Raw genomic sequence first — 24112 nt, forward strand, 5'->3', positions numbered from 1 at the left:
CATTTCCCAGAACATTCCTTGAGATGGAGACTACACACACTATTCAGTTAAATTTGTAGACGGTACATAAAAATGAACAACACTCTAAAGGAAAACGGTGTCAGGTCATACCTCTACATTTGATAGCAAGGTTGTGAATGAGGTATCAACTGGCTTAAGTTTTACCACCATCATTCACATTTACAGCAATTTCAAATCCACTGTTTAATATCTGTTTTTTTTTCCTCCAAATTACCTTGAATCTTTGTGCAATTCGATTCCGGTAGACTCTGTATCAGGTGCAATGTCCTTGGCAGCATCACGGGCAGCAGCAGCAAACTCTACACGCTTTCGCAAGCGCTCCGGAGGACGGTACAAGTTTGCTCGCACTCCAGATTCTTCAATTTCCTTCTTGATAGTTGATGCTCCCTGAGTGACAGCACGAAATGCACCTGACTGACTCAGTGCTGCCCCTTTCTCCTGAACTGCTTCTGCTGCATCCCTTGCTGATTTACCGAGCTCTTCACCAATTTGACCTGCCACAAAAGACGTTCACAATATTAATGCATCATCCTCATCAATTAATAGACAAAGTCTAATGAAGAAGTAAGTATATTTCACTTTGAGGGAACTGGATACCAGAACCCAATGGAGGAATGTTGTGAAACTCATATTCATACAACAGAAAGACGGTATTAGAATGAAATCCTTCTACTGCCTACTGTAGCACCCAGTTGTGCATAAATTCAAATTCCCCTGAACTTTTTCCTATGTACACAACGCAGAAAGACAGTAGTTACAAAGGTGTTGCTGGTGAATCTTCCAAGTAGCATGGTTGTATTCTCAGAAACTTTCAATCCTGACTTTTCATCCAGAGCTGTGTAGGACATCTTCAGAAATGATCCTGGCTTCAGTGAGTCTTGCCAACTGATGGGCTGGATGCCAGAGATTTTCGTAAGTACCGTGATAATGAGGTGTGAGAGAAGTTTTCATATGATCAGCATAAATAATCTGTATCAAATATAGAACCTGACAATCAAACAATCATCTATAAATATAAAACTTATCCACTAGATTCTGTAGAGCTACTGTCAATATGTCAATAAGAATCAAACAACATGACAACAGTTCAATAGCAAAGTTTTATCCTCCAAGAGGATTTTTCTCCATAACACCTTCTGAGTGGTTTGATGAAGTATGTCACTTTTTCCTCCGCTGGGCTAATTTCTTCATCTGGGAGGAGCACTTAAACTTAATTTTCTAGATAATTTGTTTTGTGTTTTATGAGGTCTGTAAAATTGGATGACTTTGCTAGTAGCAGTAGGCATTAAAGTTTCAGCTGAAATTTCCCTGATTAAAGCTGTCCCTTATATAAAGTGAATATAGCCCAAAGGAAATAATGTTATGCACTCTAACTCCTCTCATAACTAACTCCTCCATAACACAATTATGCAGTGCAACAGAAAATCTTCTGACATCTGCACTGATGAACTATTGACTATAGTGACCTAGTAATGTAAAGTTATCACAGAGCACAATAGTGAGATTACAAAACAGTTGATGCCCTGAATCTCTTGAGGCAAACTTACCTTCTGTGATCTGAAATAGTTACTAAGGCAAAGGAACTCTTTGTTCAGCCTAGCAATTAGTACAACATCAAAACAGACTGTCATCAAACTAATAAGTGACCTGACATAAGAATATATCATTAGTTATTCTTATGTCAGGCATTAGTGTAAAGCATAAATGTTTCAATTCATGCTAAGATTGATTTTATTTTTCTCCATGAAAGACAAAAATCCACAATATATAATTAGATGAGAAATGTAATTATAAATTCTTCACCTGTGGATATGGTTGACCTTCACACTCATTGCCATCACCATAAAAGAGCAATTTAATTGTAGTTGTCAGAAGTTTTACCATTCTAAAGCTAACCATGTCTCCGCAATATCCTTTCTTACAGGAATGCTAGTTCTGCAAGGTTCGCAGGAGAGCTTCTGTGGAGTTTGGAAAGTAGGAGACGAGGTACTGGCGGAATTAAAGCTGTGACGACGGGGAGTGAGTCGTGCTTGGGTAGCTCAGATGGTAGAGCACTTGCCAGTGAAAGGCAAAGGTCCCAAGTTTGAGTCTCGGTCCAGCACACAGTTTTAATCTGCCAGAAAGTTTCGTATCAGTGCCGCTGCAGAGTGAAAATCTCATTCTGGACTTCATTTACATGTTGTTGTGGTCTTCAGTCCAAAGGCTGGTCTGATGCAGCTCTCCATGCTACTCTAGCCTGTGCAAGTCTCTTCACCTCCGAGTAGATACTGCAACCTACATCCTCCTGAATCTGCTTAGTGTATTCATCTCTTGGTCTCCTATGATTTTTACACTCCATGCTTCCCTCCAATACTAAATTGGTCATACCTTGATGCCTCACAACATGTTCTACAAACAGATTCCTCCTTCTAGTCAACTTGTGCCACTAATTCCTCTTCTCCCCAGTTCCGTTCAATACCTACTCATTAATTACGGGATCTACCCATCTAATATTCAGCATTCTTCTGTAGCACCAAATTTTAAAAGCAGCTATTCTCTTCTTGTCTAGACTGTTTATCAACTGTGGCTAAACCCCATCAAATTCTTTCCGAAAAGATTTCCTGTTACTTAAATCTATACTTGATGTTAACAAATTTCTCTTCTTCAGAAACGCTTTCTTTGGCACTGCTGGTCTACATTTTACATTCTCTCTACTTTGACCATCATCAGTTATTTTGCTGCACAAATAGTAAAATTCTTTTACTAATTTAAGTCTCTCATTTGCTAACCTAATTCTCTCAGCACCACCTGATTTAATTCGACTACATTCCATTATCCTCATTTGGTTTTGTTGATGTTTATCTTATATCTTCCTTTCAAGACACTGTCCACTCCATTCAACTGTTCTTCCAAGTCCTTTACTGTCTCTGACAGAATTACAATGTCATCAGCAAACCACAAGGTTTTTACTACTCTTGAAGCATTTTAATTCCTACTCCAAATTTTTCCTTTTGTTTTCTTTACTGCTTGCTCAATATACAGATTGAATAACATCAGGGATATGCTACAACCCTGTCTCACTCCCCTGTCAACCACTGCTTCCCTTTCATGCCCCTCGACTATCATATCTGTCATATGGTTTCTGTACAAATTGTAAATAGCTTTTGGCTCGCTGTATTTTACCCCTGCCACCTTCAGAATTTGAAAGAGAGTATTCCAGTAAACACTGTCAAAAGCTTTCTCCAAGTTTACAAATGTTAGAAACGTAGGTTTGCCTTTCCTAAATCATATGGTCAGTATTGCCTCACGTGTTCCTACATTTCTACAGAATCCAAACCGATCTTCCCCACAGTAATTTTGACACCTGTCAGCACCTACTTTCTTTGGAATTGTCATATTCTTCTTGAAGTCTGAGGATATTTCACCTGTGTCACACATCTTGCCCACCAGATGGAAGAGTCTGGTCACAGCTGGCTCTCCCAAGGCTATCAGATTTGTAACAAAATGTCTACTTCCAGGGCCTTGTTTCTGCTTAGGTCTTTCAGTTCTCTGTCACATTCTTCATGCAGGTCTTTCAGTGCTCTATCATACTCTTCACGCAGTATTGTATCTTCATCTAATTTTCATCTACATCTTCTTCCATTTTCATATTATTGGCCTTTAGTACATGGCACTTGCACAGACCCTCTGTATACTCCTTTCACCTTTCAGACTTACCTTCCTTACTTAGGACTGGTTTACCATCTGAGCTCTTGATACTCCTACAGGTGGTTCTCTTTTCTCTGTTGGCAGCATGTCTTACCCCTAATGATATATGATTCTACATCCTTACATTTATCTTCTTGCCATTCCCACTTAGCTGTTTTGGACTTCCTGTCGATCTCATTTTTGAGACGTTTGTTTTTTTTTATATATAACATGCTTCATTTACGGCTTCTCCTTTCATCAGTTAAATTCAATCTCCCTTGTGCTATCCAAGGACTTCTACTAGCCCTTGTCTTTTACCTTCTTGATCCTCTGCTACCTTCACTATTTCATTTCTCAAAGCTACCTATTCTTGATCTCCTGTATTTCTTTCCCCTGTTCTTGCCAATCTTTCCCTACTGCTCCCTCTGAAACACTCTTCATTTACATAGATTCATGAAATATTTCAATTTTCCCTCAAATCACTAATTAAGTATTTCTTAATTACCCTGATTACTTTCAAACAAATTAATTTTCTAAGCAAAACTAATTTTCACACTGAATACTTTGATATTTTCCATTCTGTGTTTGGCTACAAAATTTGACAAAAACCCATTGTGTAATTCAAAAGGCTTTTTTTTTTTTTTTTTTTTTTTTTTTGTTACACTCATACTTTCGACCAAAACTGAGGACTGAAAAAACAGCACCCGACCTTTAACTCCTACAGAAGTTTTCAAACATGTAAGTAATGGAAAAAGGCAAATGATTTGCTTATATTATAAAACTTATCAAATTGGAGAACAGCCTGAGGATTACGATGAAAATTGTGTTGCTGACTTTAAAGGAAAACAATGCAAAGAAATGCTCCAAGTACACAACTATTACATTGATAGCTCATTTGTCTTAAATTTCGTGCCAACTGCCAGATGCCCGCTTCATTTGTAACTTAATGATGAGATAGCAGCAGTGTGCAAACATAAAGGGAACAGAACGTTTACAGTATATCTTTTCCATCTATGTTAGTTTTTGGAATGCATTTATGTTGACAGACTTATCTGTACAATAGCTTGAGGTTTATGTTAAGTTATGAGATGGCAGTTTGCTTGTGATTTGGTATATTAGTATACAATGCTTTAGTTAATCCTAAATTTCTCTGGAGCTGTATAGAGTACTTGCTGAACTTAGTAAAAGTTAAAAAGGACATGGGACACAGTTGGAGTGTTAAAGGTTATGTGGTAATAGACACACTGAGAATAACAAAGATGATTGTATGACATTTGACAATTCACTGCAGCAACAAATAAAGAGCAAAATATATAAATCATATGAACATCCCACATAAGACTGGTCAACAAAGTGACTAGGTGTTGAGGATGTACAACAATGAATAAAAAAGTGAGAAATTAGAAGGGACTAGCATGAGTCACAAAGATGTAGTAGTGAATTCAAGTTAAAACATTTTGCAATTTCATGTAGATTCATTTACTATCCACCTACCACAACTTAAAAACAATATTGTAATGCATTGAGAACCGTGATAGGAAATATTTACCTTAGACAGAAGTATCAAGTGACAAGACTAAATAAGTAAATCTGGAAAAACAATCTGTACCACAAAGCAAAATAATCTGACTAAAAGACAGAAAATTCTGGTGTAGCCAATCATTCATTATATTAACACTCACCAGCTTTCTTTGCTATTTCAGATTTTCCAGCCTCCTCTAGTGCTTCTTGCACTTTCTCCTTAATTGTGCCAAACTTCTCCTTTATTACTTCAGTGCTCCTTGAAGCTTCAGATTCCACCGTTTGGAACTTCTGCCTTCACAAGTTATTGCATAGGTATATTAGTCTCATAATCCAACACACATGCTTAATTTGTCATTGTGGATTATAACAAAAATAACACTCTTACCTTGCTTTCTGTAATGCTTCCGATTGCTCCAATTTTTCTGCCTCTTCTCTAAATTTCTTTAAACTTTCTTTCATCTCTTTATTCTTTGCCATTTCCTGTTTGATGTTTTCAATAAACTGAGAGAAAAAGTTTGGTTTCCTCTGCGAGGAATATAATCTAACCTGGAATACGTTATACAAAAAAAAATAAAAAGAAAAAAAAAGAAACATAAAATGTTGAAACCAGTGGATCAGCAGTACAAAATTCATGCACAGCATCTTCCTACTCACAGGTACCGTCCCATTTTGAGTGGCTGCAGCAGTGTGTCGTACAATTTCTGTTTTCGGTGTGCGATGAATGCAACAGCGAACCACCCCAGGTTTCAATATTTTACTCTGCAGCTGAAAAGGCGAAGTTATTTAGTAATTATCAGGCATAAATATTACATCGTTGCCGTGGCTCGTACATACACATAACCCCTAACTCGGTTCATTTAACGCTCTCTACTGTCCCAAAATCACTAAGATCACATTTATAAACAATTACTTCCAAAAAGTACATTTTTACATCTCACGTGGCGTTATTACCATCGCATGCATCAATTCATACAGTACAAGAGTTCACCAGGTAGGACGTACCCCACTCATTTCTTATGTTACTCTGCAGCAACAAGAACAGCTGAATGACTGAGAGCACGCTGCTTGATGTTGCTTGCATAAAGTTTTAAATATTGTCAACAATCAAGCAGTTGTTCACAGTAGGAAATCGCGCGTAAATTTTGTGTTAGTGAACAGCAAGTGACACGATGTTATCAAGCTTTTGAAAAATCTGAAGTTAAAAGCAGTATGACTACCCGCGTACTTGGTGTTGGAGTCGGACTGTTTATCGTAATCGCTATTTGGTTGACGGCAGTCGTCTTGTGTATTGTAGCGCGGAGGACGAACAAGAATATTAGTTTAATATTAGTAGCTGCAGCCTCGTGTGTTACTGTAATTTTGATCTTAATTCCCAGGGAATCACAGTTTCCAACACCCATAACGTACAAGGTATGTGTTTATACACTTATTTTAACGCCGCGCAGTGGTATTTAAAACGATGTTCTCACCGCTAACAGTTATCAGCAATATGTATGGAGAGACAAATTGTTACAATAAATAAGTGAAGGGTTGGTTACTGTATGGAAAAATTTCACAAGCACTGTATTTAAAGACCAGCGTAATTTTAGTTAGTGTGTTAATTGACCTTTACGCTAACCTTAGTTTGAGAATACTTTTGCTGTGTTTCGTTCTTCAGTTATGTGAACGTTCATTTATGTGAGTGGAAGTTCTGTAACTTCTAATCTTGTTTAGTGTTTGTCCTGCGATAAATTGCGATGTAAAGGTGTACAGTTGCTATTGGCTTGTGCTTTTGACTTATATAGCGCTCTCATCGAAGATTTTTCTCTGCTTAATCGATTAATCAGCTTGCAATCCCACATTTCCGTATGCGGTATCAGTATTTTCATTTTTCCCAGGGCGAGTGAAATATACAGTAGCGTTACATAGTTATCTAGAACAGAGTGTAGTCTTCAAAGCTGTAGTGAAGTGAGTGGCCTGACTTGAGCAAGCAAAGTACAACAGGTACTCTTCGTAGCAAACGAATATAAGCATTTTCCCTCTGTTCTAAGTTAAGTCGACTGTAATATATTCGCTAAATGTGATAAAGCAGAATGTATTGGCCTTAGGATGGTGGTAGGAAAACAATGCCCTTCCTGATCTACATAGGTTTTATAAAAGAAAATATACAGACGTTATTAATTAGTGTCTCCTAAAAACCTCTGTTGCTCGTTTTAAGCTTGCTGTCACTTAATTACAACAAATATGGTTTCTATGCCACACCTTACATTCCTGCAAACGAATGATCAGTAACGTCAGAGTACAAATTAATTTGTTGTCATTGTAAGTTTAAATAGAATATTAAGCAGTTTCCCTTGCTGGTGGGCCTGCGTACTCGCATAAATGGTGATTTTGTGTGTTAACATCTTCTATGCTACAGTGCTGTTAGCTTCTGCACAGGTCATGTTCATTTCCCAGCAGGTCAAGTCACCCAGTTTATAGTTGCTACAGTACGACAACCATGCATTTATTTATCATGTTCGAATCAAACAACATAGACACATACAGTAAATCACAACTTAAATAAGAGCAGAATACAAACACTGCACTGAGTTGAAACAATAAGGACTACACAAAAAACTGTTTAGTATCAGTTACTGAAATTACCAAGAGGTGATGCTAATATTATTTACTGAAACCAACAAGAGCTGATGCAATCAATTTACATAATCATAACATTCACTCCCTCTCCCCATGAACCATGGGCCTTGCTGTTGGTGGGGAGGCTTGCATGCCTCAGCGATACAGATAGCCGTACCGTAGGTGCAACCACAACGGAGGGGTATCTGTTGAGAGGGCAAACAAACGTGTGGTTCCTGAAGAGGGCAGCAGTCTGGATGATTGACTGATCTGGCCTTGTAACACTAACCAAAACGGCCGTGCTGTGCTGGTACTGCAAACGGCTGAAAGCAAGGGGAAACTACAGACGTAATTTTTCCCAAGAGCATGCAACTTTACTGTGTGGTTAAATGATGGTGGCATCCTCTTGGGTAAAAGATTCCGGAGGTAAAATTGTCCACCATTCGGATCTCTGGGCGGGGACTACTCAGGACGACATTGTTATCAGGAGAAAGAAAACTGGTGTTCCACAGATCGGAGTGTGGAATGTCAGGCCCCTTAGTCGGGCAGGTAGGCTAGAAAATTTAAAAAGGGAAATGGATAGGTTAAAGTTAGATATAGTGGGAATTAGTGAAGTTCGGTGGCAGGGGGAACAAGACTTTTGGTCAGGTGAATACAGGGTTATAAATACAAAATCAAATAGGGGTATTGCAGGAGTAGGTTTAATAATGAAAAGGAAAATAGGAATGTGGGTAACCTACTGCAAACAGCATAGTGAACACATTACTGTGGCCAAGATAGATACGAAGCCCACGCCTACCACAGTAGTACAAGTTTATATGCCAACTAGCTCTGCAGATGATGAAGAGATTGAAGAAAGGTATGATGAGGAAAAAAAAATATTCAGATAGTGCAGGGAGATGAATATTTAATAGTCATGGGTGACTGGAATTTGATAGTAGGAAAAGGAAGAGAAGGAAACGTAGTAGGTGAATATGGAATGGGAGTAAGGAATGAAAGAGGAAACCATCTGGTAGGATTTTGCACAGAGCATAAAGTAATCATAGCTAACACATGGTTCAAGAATCATAAAAGAAGGTTGTATACATGGAAGAAGCCTAGTAGGCCTCAGATAGATTATATAATGGTAAGACAGAGATTCAGGAACCAGGTTTTAAATTGTAAGACATTTCCAGGGGCAGATGTGGACTCTGTCCACACTCTATTGGCTATGAACTGTAGATTAAAACTGAAGAAACTGCAAATAGGTGGGAATTTGAGGAGATGGGGCCTGGATAAACTGAAACAACCAGAGGTTGTAGAGAGCTTCAGGGAGAGCATTAGGGAACGATTGACAAGAATTGGGAAAGAAATAAAGTAGAAAAAGAAGAATGAGTAGCTTTGAGAGATGAAATAGTGATGGTAGCAGAGGATCAAGTAGGTAAAAAGATAAGGGCTAATAGAAATCCTTGGGTAACAGAAGATATATTGTATTTAATTGATGAAAGGTGAAAATACAAAAATGCAGTAAATGAAGCAGGCAAAAAGGAATACAAACATCTCAAAAATGAGATGGACAGGAGGTGCAAAATGGCTAGAGGAAAAATGTAAGGATGTAGAGGCGCATATCACTAGGGGTAAGATAGATATTGCCTACAGGAAAATTAAAGAGACCTTTGGAGAAAAGAGAACCACTTGCATGAACATCAAGATCTCAGGTGGAAACCCAGTTCTAAGCAAAGTAGGGAAAGCAGAAAGGCGGAAGGAGAATATAGAGGGTCTGTACAAGGGTGATGTTCTTGAGGACAATATTATAATATAGAAATGGAAGATAATACAGATGACCTTAGGTAATAGATTAAGGAAAGGCAAACATGCATTTCCAGCATTTATAGACTTAGAGAAAGCTTTTGACACTGTTGTCTGGAATACCCTCCATCAAATTCTGAAGATGGCAGGGGTACAATACAGGGAGCGAAAGGCTATTTACAATTTGTACAGAAACCAGATGGAAGTTATAAGAGTCAAGGGGCATGAAAGGGAAGCAGTGGTTGGGAAGGGAGTGAGACAGGGTTGTAACCTATCCCCAATGTTATTCAATCTGTATATTGATCAAGCAGTAACGGAAACAAAAGAAAAATTTGGAGTAGGTATTAAAATCCACGGAGAAGAAATAAAAAGTTCAAGGTTCGCTGAAAACATTGTAATTCAGTCAGAGATAGCAAAGGACCTGGGAGAGCAGCTGAACGGAATGGACTGTGTCTTGAAAGGATGATATAAGATGAACATCAACAGAAGCAAAACGAGAATAATGGAATGTCATTGAATTAAATCGGGTGATGCTGTGGGAATTAGAATAGAAATGAGACACTTAAAGTAGTGAACGAGTTTTGCTATTTGGGGAGGAAAATAACTGCCGATGGTTGAAGTAGAGAGGATATAAAATGTAGACTGGCAATGGCAAGGTAAGTGTTTCTGAAGAGAAGAAATTTGTTAACATCGAGTACAGATTTAGCTACGTGTCAAGTAGTCGTTGTATGGAGTGTAGCCATGTATGAAAATGAAACGTGGACAATAAATAGTTTAGACAAGACAAGAATAGAAGCTTTCGAAATTTGGTGCTACAGAAGAATGCTGAAAATTAGATGGGTAGATAACATAACTAATGAGGCGGTATTGAACAGAATTGGAGAGAAGAGAACTTTGTAGCACAACTTGACTAGAAGAAGGGATCGGTTGGTAGGACCTATTCTGAGGCATCAAGGCATCACCAATTTAGTATTGGAGGGCAGTGTGGAGGGTAAAAATCATAGAGGGAGACCAAGAGATGAATACACTAAACAGATTCAGAAGGATGTAGGTTGCCGTAGGTACTTGGAGATGAAGCAGCTTGCAGAGGATAGAGTAGCATCAAACCATTCTCTGGACTGAAGACCACAACTACAACATTCACTCAGTTTCCACTGCAGTACATTTTAAAGTCCATAAACCACCTTGAGAACACAGACATTTCAGATGATGCACAACTTTTCATTTTTTCACAAAATCATAGCTATGTATTCTGTTTCAGGTGTACGATGAAGATTTTGTGAGACGTGTCGCTGTCATGGTACTACTTGGTGCCTCATCCTGCTGTAGCATTGCTATGCTTACTATGGCTTATGTGACAAGACTTCGAATGGCGAAGCCACTTCAACGGTGCTGAACCCATGTGCCGTGTTTGTGTTTTCCTTCAGACCAACTGAGCAGTTTCCACCATGTTGGCCCTACTGAGACCTACTTGGAGGCCATTGGCACGAGCATTTTCACGTACTCCTGCCACTGCCAAGGCCCTTATAGTTAAAAATCAGGTGAGAAGATGCTTGAGTCACATGTTATCTAGATAGATCTAGTCAAATTTAATGTTCATTGCAGCAATATCCATCACAGAGGAAAAAGTAGGTAGTTAATAGCTGTCAGAAACGGAAACAAGTAGAGCAAGGTTGAAGTGGACATACATATTTAAAAATAGTCAGCTCTTGAGCTTTCGGACCGTCCAAAAATTTCTTCATTGGCATTAAAAGCAGAAAGCAAAATTTTGGTCAGGAAAAGAATAGTAATTCTAAACCTAAAACCAGTGGACACACAATACGAAGACTGACTAAAGAAACAAAAGTTTAGAAGCCCATTCTAAGCATAATGTATCAGACACAGAAAACATGGATATGGCAATGTAAGATGATCCTATCTCGTTACAAGCTCATATCTCACTGACAAGACAAGTCAACGGGAGGAAGAGTTGTTGCTACTAATGAATAACTGGCAGTGACCATTAAGTGTTACCATTTGACCATGAAGTATGCCACAAATAGGCTAGAATGTGATTTTGGACCCTACCCCTCCCGAAATCTTTGTTGTAGTGACAAACCAATCTGTAGGATGTTTCAAGGTCTAGATTTGGATGTAAGATGATAATTTGGTTGTGAATGTGAATGACAAATAAAAATTGTGATAGCAGATTTACCTGTGGCATAGCCTAATGTTTACATTCATACCATATTTAACACACTTTTCATCATAGAAACCAAAACTGTGAGATAAATGTAAGAAACCTGTACTAGATAATGGACAAGTCTCTGAGACTCAAAGTAGTGCATTACACCATGACACACAGCTACATATTAAAAAGAGGAGCCACTAGTATTCAGTGTGATACAACCCTTTGGAGCCTGAACATCATACTGATCTCTCACATTTACTTGGCCTCTCTGTGATCAGTGGACATCAGCTGATCTCGTACCACTCCAGAATGTTTACACTCTTTGCCAGCCATAGCTATGTGACAGTGTCCACTTACATATGGTGCATAGGAAGAATGATTGTTTGAATGCCTCAGTGCATGCAGTAATTATTCTAATCCTATTCTCATGAACCCTGTGCGAGGTATACACAGGTGATTGTAGTATATTCCTAGAGTCATTATTTAAAGCCAGTTCTTAAATCTGTGTTAATAGACTTTCTCGGGATAGTTAATGTCTACTTTCTTCCAGTTCAATTCCTTCAGTATCTCTGTGACACACTCCCATGTATTAAACAAACCTGTTACCATTCGTGCTCCCCTTTCCCGTATACATTCAGTATCCACTGTCAGTTTTATTTGATATGGGTCCCACACACTTGAGCAGTATTGTAGACTGATTGCTCTTCTCCAGCATTCTACCAGTAAACCGAAGTCCACCATCTGCTTTACTCATGACTGAGCTTATGTGATCATTCCGTTGCATATCCCTACAGTGTGTTAGACCCAAGTATTTGTACGAGTTAGCCAATGCCAACAGTGGTTCATTGGTATTATAGTTCTTAGGATTCTATGTTCTTTCATTTTGTGAAGTGCATAATTTTACATTACTGAACATATAAGCCAAGCTGCCAATCTTTGCATCGCTTTGAAATCTTATCGAGATCTGATCCGATCATCCTTTGCTCCCATACCAAGTAAAAGTGTATGGTCAGTACTTTAGCTATATGTGTTTTATTTACTAATAAGAGGGCAGCCCTTGGATATCCTTAGAATTTGCCACAAATTATAGTGGACAACAACACAAATGTTAGTAAAGTTTAAATATTTTGTGTTGGGTTCGACATCCTCCCTCAGCTATTTGGGGTAATATTAGTATTTAACAATGTGACTGGCTCTTTCATTTTTTTATGAAGTGATCAGCCACTCACATTAATCAGTACTATTATATTACCTTTCGTAATAACGTGTATTTAAACATGCAGTTGAACATATGCAGCCTAACACAAATATTTTAAATGTTATTAATAGAATTTTTGAGCAAAAAGCTGTGTGTTCTTTTTAAAATTGTAATCATTTTTGTAAAGAATTTGCTGTGTTATTTTGGTATAATGAAGGTGACTTGTCTGTTCGTATTTCCCAGATGTATATACATGGCTTAAAATTTCCTCCCCCCCCCCCCTTTCACCCCCTCCCATCGTCTTGTAGCTTCATTACTTAGTTGACTTGGTCATTTATAGAACCACTTCTTTCATCTTTGTTAGCTTTCTAGTGACAACAGTGAATACTGTGGAGCAGTGGCAACCTCTTGACAGCTGTAGACCAGGCCATGTTGGCACTGATGGTGGTTGAGAGGGGTCCTTGTGCAAAGGATTTACACAGAAGGATCATGTTGTGACAGTGGGTGCAGCAGGAAACAGTATTGATGATAGGGCTCATGGCTACAACATTGAAAGTAACCTGGTAAAAACAGCCACTGCAACAAACCATACAAATGTCGGATTGGTGCGAGTTTTTGTGCAGTATGATCAGCCCCAGCTGTGGACAGCTCTGTAAGTGGCTGTGCCAGGTGGGTGCTGGGTTAGACATAGGTTTGGTTCCTATTGATGCTATTGGTAGGCGAGATTTCACTAAGCATGGTCTGCATCTCAATAGGAAACGAAAGGGTAAAGTGGCTGGGTTGATAGCAAAATCCTTGGGGGGGGGGGGGGGGGGGGGCACTGAAACTCATTGGGGTACCTCATTTTTTAGGTTAGGATCAGTCTGCAGTGATCCAACATTGAATGGAATTAAGCTTAATGAGAAGCTCATACAGGCAGGTACAAAAAAGTTAAAATATCACAATATTCTCATAAGAGTACAGTGAAAAATTGTTAGTATATTGCATCAGAATATAAGAGGATTAACAAACAAAGGAGATCAGCTGTTTGTTTGTTTGGAAGATTTAGAAACTGAGGGTGTAATAGATGTACTATGCCTATCTGAACACCACATAGTCACAGATATGGAAAATATAAATGTAAATGGATATAAACTTTTGGCACATGTAAGTTTTTGTTTTTTGTACGATCCTGTCAGTTGCAGAAGTCCTGATCCCATTCATTTCTGTACATGTCCAATACCCTCAAATTTCTGCACTATATCATCACCACCACTACCAACTCCATAGGGCTTCAGTTCTTGAGTATGTTTGAAAATTTTAGTCACTTTCACCAAAGTAACTCGCGTGTCACACGCGACAGAATGTTGAAATATACTAGCAACACCAGCCTCTTCCATTCCTCCACTACTGCCACTATAGTTACGTGTGCAGTTATTTGTAACACTGTTGTTTAAATTTCCTGTCCTTTTACATGTGATATTTCACATGTCCTCAGTTAAAAAAAAAAAAAAAAAAAAAAAAAAGTGGCCCTTGTTGTGACCCATATTGAGCAAAACAGGTTGATATATGCAAAACTAAAACTGAAATAAGTTAGTAGCATGTAGTATTTAAAAAAAATTGTAAACAAAGAAACGAGCAAACATAATCTTTCTCATAGCTTTCTGGACTCATCTGCAGTTTATTTCTATTGTGTGAATAAAAAATTAATGCACAAAAAATTTCTAGCATAGAAAAATATGGATCACAGCATAGAAAGAGAGGGCATCACAGGCGCAGATGTCCAAACACACTTTTTTAAAACATATTTCTAGCAATAATTCGGAACTTTTCGGTGTTATTCTTAAAGAATCAATCTAATAAATTACACAATTTAAAAAAATGGAAGTTTTTTGCAGTTTTACCCTAAACCTGCCCTTAAGGTTTCTGATATAGAGAAGGCTATTTATACATACAGTCTGAGTGTATTTAATTCATTAAGTAACAAATTAGAGGTTACTGGCATTTTCTGTGACCTGTCAAAATCCTTTTTGTGAATCACAGCATTCTCTTAAGTAATTTAGAATATTGTGGTGTCACTGGCAGTGCTGTGAAATGGTTCAAATCTTACCTAACTAACAGGAAACAAAGAGTGCCACTGCGAAATACCAGAGGAGTAAGCAATCATTCTTGGGAATTAATTGCATGTGGTGTTGGGTGTGTTGCTTTTTTGTGTGTGTGTTAATGACCTCTCACCTGTTACATTGCCAGATGCGAAGTTTGTTTTGTTTTCAGATGGTACAGACATTTGAATAAATAGCAATCAAGTACAGATTTAAAAATGACTGCTAATCAAATTTTCACTGAATAAGTAGTTTAAAGTTAGTTCACTGTCATTAAACTTTGAAAAGACCCAGTTCAAAACTTGTAAGAGATTTCCTTCCACCATGTGTATAGCATATGAAGACATGCATATCGAAGAGGTTGATGGTGTTAAATTTATGAGATTGCAACTCGATAATAAATTCGGTTAGGAAGGGCATACCACAGAATTGCTGAAATGCCTAAACAAGTCTCTCTTTGCATTGAGAACGATGTCAGATGTAGGAGATATAAATATATAGCTTGCTCACTTTCATTTTACTATGTCATATGGGATCATATTCTGGGATAACTCGTCAAACTGAGCAAAAGCTTTTAGTGTGCAAAAGCATGTAAGCATTTGTGGTGTAAATTCAAGAATGTCGTGTAGAAACCTGTTCAAGGAACTGCTTCTCAATATATTTATTTCTTAATGAAATTTGTTGAAATTGATGTGTCTCTATTTCCAACCAATAGCTCAATAGCATCAATACTATGAATAAGGACAATCACTTATCTTTGTTCAAAAAGGGGTCCAGTATTCAGGAATGCACATTTCCAGTAAATTGCCAGGAACCATTAAAAACTTAGTTTCAGATAAAGCACAATTTAAACAGAGTTTGAAAGACATTTTGGCAGGCAGTTCCTTCTGCTCTACAGATGAATATCTTAACAGGGACTGTTAGACCAGCTTAAGTCAAAGTATCAGTTAAGTTTCAGTTTTGACAGCACTTGATCACAACATTCAAGACCAGGTATTTTGTGTATGCTGAATGTATTAAAAGTAAATAACTGTTTCTTTCTGACTTTGTGTTAATTCTGTAAATATTAGCAGTTCCAGTTTACTGTAGTGTATTGACATATTTTGACAAACTCCTGACAAATTATCAGGATAGTGAGTATTATATTCAAATGTTTTATGTTTTACTTTCTGACTTATTCCACACCCATGAGAATAATCTCATTTTTGGGTGTATAGAATGAAAACGGAATCTAATCTCTAAATTTGTACCCACATGATTGCTTTCAGGATGTCACAGGAGCATGGCTTTATTTCAGGCAAAAAACACCCAAACAGCATTCTGGTACCTCCGATTGACCGTTTTTTTAACTCGCTGGAACAAGCCACCCAACATTTAAAATAGTACATGTGCGTTAAATCGCAGCGTAACTGTTTCTTGTCGCTGTTGCGGCACCAGTGAACATGGCAGTGGGTGACCAATATGAAGCATCTGGGTGTTTAGATTAAATCTCTTGGTTTTATTGTTTTGTTATAAGAAATTATGTTTTAAAACTGAATATTTTGTATAAAAAAAAGATTTCTCATTGTAACTTCTATCATAGGTTTTTAAAAATTGAAACTTGTGGTTTTTGTGGCCGGGGGAGCAGGATGGGGTGTGGGGGAGAGGGTTGTTTGGTGGAAGAGGTGTGTTCCAGCACCAAACATTTTAGAAATTAAACTCTACATCGGAGGGAAGCTCAAGTTAGGAGTCACATGACTGAATCTACACTGGTTGGCATGCAGGAGGAGGCCATTATGTTCCAGATACCTCTTTAGTTTGGGGATCATTTCTGCTTTGCATTTTCTAAACAAGTGTGACCTTTTTCTTCTCCCTGCCTGCAAGGGATCTGTGGCGAATTACAGTTAAAAGAGGGGCAGACTCAGTGCAAATTCTGTATAGAATAAAACAGGGATTTCATTGGGCCCTGGGCAGTTATTTAATTTTAGCAGTTTCTCAACGTTGTCGACCCTAATATCTCTATCATTCACCTTTTTAGAGGTGTGAGAAGTAAACTGGAGAACAACCTCCACAGCTTCCTTTGTAAATGAACACTTGAAAATGGAGTTCAGCATTTCTGTTTTTGCTTTTCTAGCCCCAGTTTCAGTTCCTGTGTCATAAATTAGTTCATGGACACTGATTATGGTACAAGTGACAGTTTTTATAGGAGATGAGAGTTTCTCTGGATATTTTGAGGGGAGCTTATACTATTGTAGTTGTCGAAATCTTCACGTGCTACCCTCTTTGACAGTGTTATAACCTTTAATCACCAATAATTGTGTGGATATTCAAACACACTCACTTAGAAACAATAGCTGGTTACATGATAACAACTCAGTATGTATTATTCGACTACCGTGCCGTGACATGCGGCCGGCGCCGTTTGTAGCTAGGTGGTGCTCCCGCGCTCAGCCGAGTTGCGGAGCGCCTCTATCGCCGTTTGTGCGTACTGTCGTGGCGGCACTGTTCAATGTCGTGGCACTGTCACAACACTTTTCCCCCCTGAAAAAAAAAAAACACTCACTTCCTTGGACACATGGGCAGTGCGGAGACATCCATGGTCTCTTGTGAGGCCCTGAGAAGATCCCGCGGAGAGACACGAGAGTATGGTTGAAAATGTCCAGGACGGAAGCTTGTGCGTGGAACGTGCCTCCTGGACAAGATGATGGGTGAAAACTCCGGAACAGCAAGCATAGGTGTCGTGGACCTGGGGTTGTGCTCCAGCGAGATGGGTCCCGGAGAAGGCGGCGTCGCAACTGGGGCCGGTTCCGGCATATTCGGAAGCGGTAGCGACATCGGCTGCACAACACGTACGGTAGTTCAGCAGCAGGGACAGGACTGGCTTCTTAGGCTGGTGGAGGCGAAGGAAGGTGCGGTGGCACGAACAGACAGACGAAGGCGCAAGGCATGGTAGTTGCGAAGGGGATCCGATGCCTGGCCCTTGGTCCTGTCTGGCCAACCCCATTGAACAAAACCGATCACCTGACACAGAACCAGGTCCCGCGCAGTAGCCGACGCGACCTGCGAACCTGTAAGTGGAAAACCCTCGTCCGCACGACGTTCTTCCTCATCAATGTGTAAACAGAGTAGTTCATCACGAACGAAAACCGGGTCGGGGCCCATCGGCAATCGTGACAATGCGTCAGTGTTGGCATGCTGGGCCGTGGGGAGATAGTGAATCTCATAGTGAAAATGAGACAAGTATAAGGCCCAACGTTGCGGACGGTGAGCTGCCTTATCTGGAAGCGACGACGATGGGCTGAACAGAGAGGCCAGCGGCTTGTGGTCAGTGATGAGGTGAAACTTAGAACCATACAAAAAACGCTGAACTTTTTTAGAGCATAAATGATAGCGAGCACCTCCTTTTCAATTTGAGAGTAACGCCGTTGCGCATCGTTGAGGGTCTTGGAAGCATAGGCGATGGGTCATTCCGACCCATCCTCATACCGATGGGCGAGAACAGCCCCTAGGCCATACTGTGACGCGTCAGTCGCCAGAACCAAGTGCTGACCCTGACGGAATGTGGCAAGATAAGGCGCCGACTGCAAATGAGCCTTCAGGTGGACAAAAGCCTGCTCACACTCGTTGGAGCAACAGAAAGGGACGTTTTGCGTAACAGCTGATGCAGAGGATGAGCTACCGCCGCCGCGGATGGAATGAATTTGTGATACTAAGCAATCTTGCCTAGAAACACCTGAAGTTATCTGACCGTAGACGAACGTGGTAGAGCGTTAATGGCCACAACGTGCTGACGTAGAGGACGTATACCCTCACGGGACAAGTGGAAACCAAGAAACACAATGGAGGGTTGGAAGAACTGTGACTTGTCCAGATTGTACCTCGACCCAGCTGAATGCAAAACCCAAAACAGTGAACGCAAATTGCGAAGGTGCTCCTCAGTGGAGGCTCCCATGACAACAATGTCATCCAGATAGTTTATGCAGCCGGGAATGGAAGCCATGAGCTGTTCCAAAAACCGCTGAAAAATGGCCGGCGCACTAGCGACGCCAAATGGTAACCGCTGGTGCTGATACACCCCACAAGGAGTGTTGATGACGAGAAATTCCTTGCAAGAAGAATCCAATCGGCAACTGGTGGTACGCCTCCGATAAGTCAAGTTTGGAAAAGAACTGGCCCCCCAGCGAGCTTGGTAAATAACTCCTCAGGACGGGGAAGAGGATAAGTGTCAATGAGGCTCCGAGCGTTGACAGTGGCTTTAAAATCACCACACAATCGCAGACTCCCGTTTGGTTTAGAAACCACCACGATGGGCGATGCCCATTCACTGGAGGTAACAGGAAGGAGAATCCCTGAAGCTGTTAACCTGTCTATCTCAGCCTTGACAGGTGCATGCAACGCCACCGGAATAGGACGTGCCCGGAAAAACTTAGGGCGAGCTGTAGATTTAAGAGTAATGTGGGCTTCAAAAGCCTTGGCACAACCCAGACCAGCAGAGAACACGGATGAAAATTCAGAACACAATCCATCCAGCTGTTGATACGGAATATCCTCAGATATGAGGTGCACATCATCATCAATGGAGAACCCAAACAACTGGAAAGCATCATAACCGAACAGGTTTTCAGTGCCCGCATGATCCACCACATAAAACGCGAGGGGCCTAACAACAGTCTTGTAGGCAGTGGAAGCATCAAACTGGCCAATGATAGGAATTTTCTGTTTATTATAAGTTCTCAGATTTCGCGTAACTGCAGACAAGGGAGGGGAGCCCAACTCCAAATACGTGCGAGAATTAATGAGAGTTACTGCAGAGCCAGTGTCCAATTGCATGCAAATGTCTTTATCCAGAGCACGAACAGTAACAAACAACTTATTTGTTGGAGAAAGCATACAGTTTAACATCCATGTCCGATGCCTCATCCTCATCGACAGGAACTTTAGGGGACTGACACACAGAAGCAATGTGGCCTTTTTACCTATATGAATTACACGTGGCCCAACGTTTTGGACACGCGACCCTGTCATGCTGTACGAAACAACGTGGACAAGAAGGAAGTGCGGAACGAACCTACTTCTGTGGTTGCTGTTTTCGCTGCAAGCGTTGCGGCCCAATGCGAAGTTGTTTACGCGAGTGAACCGACGCCACATCTTCGTTCTCCTGTGAAACAGGCAAATGTCCGTGTCGAAAGTTGACTGTACAGCGCCTACATTACACCACGCATCTATTTGCGCACCTGCAGCGTGAGGCACTTCAAAGGATTGAGCGATGCTGAGAACTTCCGACAACGACGGGTTTGGCAGTTGTAGGGCACGTTGCCAAACTTGTTTATCAGGAGCAAGCCGTAGAATAGCATCCCTAACCATTGAATCAGCATAAGACTCATGATGAGTGTCCGTGACAAACTGACATTTCCTACTCAGACCGTGTAGTTCCGCCGCCCAAGCCCGGTAAGATTGATGGTGCTGTTTACGACACTGGTAGAACGCCACGTGGGCGGCAACGGCGTGGGTGTTTTTTCGGTAATAGTTAGACAATAAGTCACACATTACTTGGAAGGACAGAGAGGCAGGTTCCCGCAGAGGGGCTAACTGAGATAGCAGCTGATAGATCTGTGGGGATAGAAATAATGACTTACACATAGGAGCGTCAACAATGCTGAAAGCCAAGTAGTGTTGCCTCAAACGCTTCTCATAATCCTCCCAGTCTTCAGTGGCCCCATCGTAAGGAGGGAATGGAGGTGGAGAAGAGGAAGACAGACAATGAGTAAGCGACGTCGACAACGCCTGAATAGCAGCCGTCAGCTGTGTTTGTCGTTCAATGAGTGTTTGCATAAGCTTTTCCATGTCTGTCCCGTCACGAACACACACATCCACAGCGCAGTGAAAATATCCGACCTCATCGCTAAAAGTGTTTTAACCTTCAATCACCAATAATTGCGTGGAAATTCAAACACACTCACTTAGAAACAATAGCTGGTTACATAACAACAACTCAGTATCTCTTATTCGACTGCTGTGCTGTGACGTGCGGCCGGCGCCGTTCGTAGGTAGGTGGCGCTCCCGCGCTCAGCCGAGTTGCGCAGTGTCTCTATCTCTGTTTGCGCGTATTGTCGTGGCGGCACTGTTAAATGCCGTGGCACTGTCACAACAGACAGTCAAACACTTTTCATTCACACACTCTCTACCTGTATGCTTTGTTTACAATTATTCTTCATTAATTGCTATTCCTTTAGAAATTTCTTTACCATGCCTGTATACCAAAGAGAGTCCTCTCCACTATTAACTTTTCTAGGGGTACATAATTATTCATAACTTGGTAAACTAAATTTTTTAAATGTTGAGCCACAGTTCTTCTACATGCTTATTCACAGCTTGAATTTTATAGTTAAGCTCTGGCACCTGTACATCAAAGTTGGCTCAACTTAAAGTTTTTCAGAAAGCCTTGTTTCGTGTGATGCAATGAGATGAAATGAAATGATCTTCACATCTGTATATATGCTTCCACCTAGTGTTAAAACAAGTAATAGACCTCTCCACATTGCACAATTACAGGATGTGATAATGCATATTTAGAATGAGCTATGTGGCGCAGTGGTTAGCACAATGGACTCACATTCAGGAGGACGACGGTTCAGACCTGCATCCAGCCATCCTGATTTAGATTTTCTGTGATGTCCGTAAATTGTTTCAGGCAAATGCTGGAATGGTTCCCTTGAAAGTGCATGCTTGACTTCCTTTGCATGCCTGACTTCATTCCTCATCCTTCCCTAACTCAATGGGTCTGATGACCTCGTCGTTTGGTCTCCTTCCCCGAAATCGATGAACAGTAAGTGTCATAAATGCATACTTAGAAAGAGAATCTGGTACTTTCTGTCATAGGAAAAATGAAATTTTTGAAGTCGTAAGGACCTACCATTCAGTAGCATGACTTTGAAATAAGTTGACTGGTATTCTAAATGTTGTATTACATGGCTGTTATGACATACAATGGGTCTGGTGTTTGTAGCTGACAGACACAAATCAAGGTAATTATTCATGCACTGTTACGTTTGTGAGTCTTTCATATGTAAATGGATGCAAATGTTTTTGCTTTTACAGATGATATCATTGATCCTCAAGATAAAACCAGTAACACAGTTCAGGTGGCACACATCCATGTTATAGATATGTGTGTTTCTCACCATCTCTTTACTACAACATAAACATAGATCAATGTATGTGATTTCCAGAGTGGAAATTTCTTTCTGGAAACTTAACCCAGCCTATGGCTAAATCATGTCTCCCCAACATCCTTTCTTCCAGGAGTATTTGTCTTGCAAGTTACACAGGAGAGATTCTGTGAAATTTGAAAGGTAGGAGATGAGGTAGCTGCAGAAGTAAAGCTGTGAGGACATGTCATTGGCCACACTTGGGTAGCTTAGTTGTAGAGCACTTGACTGTAAATGACGAAGGTCCTGAGTTCGAGTCTCAGAGTTGCACACATTTTTAACATTCCAGGAAGTTTCATATCAGCACTCACTCCGCCGCAGAGCGAAAATTTTATTCCAGAATGATTTATATTTAGTTGGTGTATTCAGTGTGAAATTTGTACGCAGATGGATCTGAATCCTGCGTGTGAATACAATAAGTAACAATATTAAGATAATAATAAAATGTTCAAGTACTTACCATTCACTGTCATGTGCTCATAGTATGTCATACTTGTGCAGAGGGTTTTCCCTGAGTAATGAGATGAGGTTTCTTATGGAACAGCGAGCCACACAACGTCTTCGAATAGTATCTTAACAAAGTCTTTTGGAAATCAACAGTGCCACTGCATGGCACCACTTCTCTCCATTATAATTTTGTCTCCACTATTTTTTGTACCTGAAACAGAGAGCTCTGTCAACTGTTGACAAAGAATTCATGTTGCCACTGAGTAATTCCGCCTCACAAAGTGTAGGTGTCTGTAACTTGAGTGAACCAGTTCCTTCTAGTTCCAAACAGTACTTTTCCATACAAACTTTCATGACAGTGTGTTTATGTATCTTCAAAAAGTCTGCTTTTCTTTCTACCATCATTAGAAACAGTAGCTTTGCTCCATTTTGTCTTTCCTTCTTGAAATATTTGCATGCCACACAAATTCGAGTGTCTGGTGACACAAAACACGAGTTGAGCAGGTCACTGAACTTTCCGTTTAACAATGACACTTTTCTGCGCACTTCCATATCAAGGTTCACCACAAAATAAACGTGCTGCACAGAGAAAGAGAGCACAAAATGAAAGTGGTTTGCAACTATGCACTGGTCATAAGTGTTGTCTGCAATTGACTGGTAACTGCTACCTGCAGTAGAGGAGTGATTTGACAGTGGGAATGGTAAATTAGATGCGACCAAGAGTATCCTCGGATTGGTTATTGCTCTGGTAGCAGCCTTTTAAACAGCTAGACATCAATTACTTTGTTATTCTGATCCAGCTATAGATTTGTACCAGTTGATTCAGTCAACATGTGGGAGTTAGAGAGATGCTTTGTGATCACAAATGGAAAAACCTGAAGGGCAGACAAGGGTCTTTTTGGAAAACACTATTGAGAAAATTTATAGACCTAGCATTTGCAGCTGACGGCAGCAAGATTGTACTGCCACCAACACACTTTTGTGTAAGGACCACAAAGGTGAGAGAAGATAAGAGAATTTAAGGATCTTATGGAGGTATATAAACAGCTGTTTGTCCCCATGTTACATTTGCAAGTGGAATGGGGAAGTGAATGGCTTGTAGTGGAAAAGTTCCCTTCCGCCATGCACCATATGGTGGTTTGTGGAGCATTTATGTAAATGTTTATGCCAATTTTGGTAGAAATTCCTTCAGATGTTACAGTGACTTTCTGATATGTTACTGTCTTTGAACCATTTGGGGTGGTTGGGGTATATTACTGCCACAGTATCTTTGTTCCAGTAATAAGTTATGTATATACCAAATTTGACTGATAATTTACCACACATTTCTCAGTTAAGCTTCTAGATCACCCCTTTTCCAACCCCACCTTTATGGGTGGTAGGGGGTTCTTATCCGAACAGGAACCTTCTCACGCATGAGCGCAGCAACTCC

General features: G+C 40.2%; 2 protein-coding genes across 4 annotated transcripts in view; one reads left to right on the plus strand and one right to left on the minus strand.

Annotated features, from left to right (window-relative positions):
- LOC126291896 (mitochondrial import inner membrane translocase subunit TIM44) overlaps window positions 1-6467 on the minus strand; it is a 68521-nt gene extending 62054 nt beyond the window's left edge. Inside the window, exons 1-5 of one of the 2 annotated variants that reach the window (XM_049985625.1) lie at window positions 6214-6467; window positions 5866-5976; window positions 5597-5757; window positions 5370-5503; window positions 236-515 (exon numbers count right to left, since the gene is read on the minus strand). In XM_049985625.1, coding sequence (XP_049841582.1) covers window positions 236-515; window positions 5370-5503; window positions 5597-5757; window positions 5866-5976; window positions 6214-6222 — 695 coding nt within the window. In that variant the 5' untranslated portion in view covers window positions 6223-6467. Of the gene's footprint in view, window positions 1-235; window positions 516-5369; window positions 5504-5596; window positions 5758-5865; window positions 5977-6162 lie in introns of both variants that reach the window. The other variant, XM_049985624.1, reaches the window with a different exon arrangement.
- Window positions 6468-10856: 4389 nt separating this feature from the next.
- LOC126291899 (thioredoxin, mitochondrial) overlaps window positions 10857-24112 on the plus strand; it is a 31645-nt gene continuing 18389 nt past the window's right edge. The window contains exon 1 of one of the 2 annotated variants that reach the window (XM_049985627.1): window positions 10857-11138. In XM_049985627.1, the coding sequence (XP_049841584.1) occupies window positions 11046-11138 (93 nt within the window). In that variant the 5' untranslated portion in view covers window positions 10857-11045. The remainder of the gene's footprint in view (window positions 11139-24112) is intronic. The other variant, XR_007551910.1, reaches the window with a different exon arrangement.

Source organism: Schistocerca gregaria, chromosome 9 (assembly GCF_023897955.1).
Source record: "Schistocerca gregaria isolate iqSchGreg1 chromosome 9, iqSchGreg1.2, whole genome shotgun sequence".
In the NCBI taxonomy this organism is placed as follows: domain Eukaryota; kingdom Metazoa; phylum Arthropoda; class Insecta; order Orthoptera; family Acrididae; genus Schistocerca; species Schistocerca gregaria.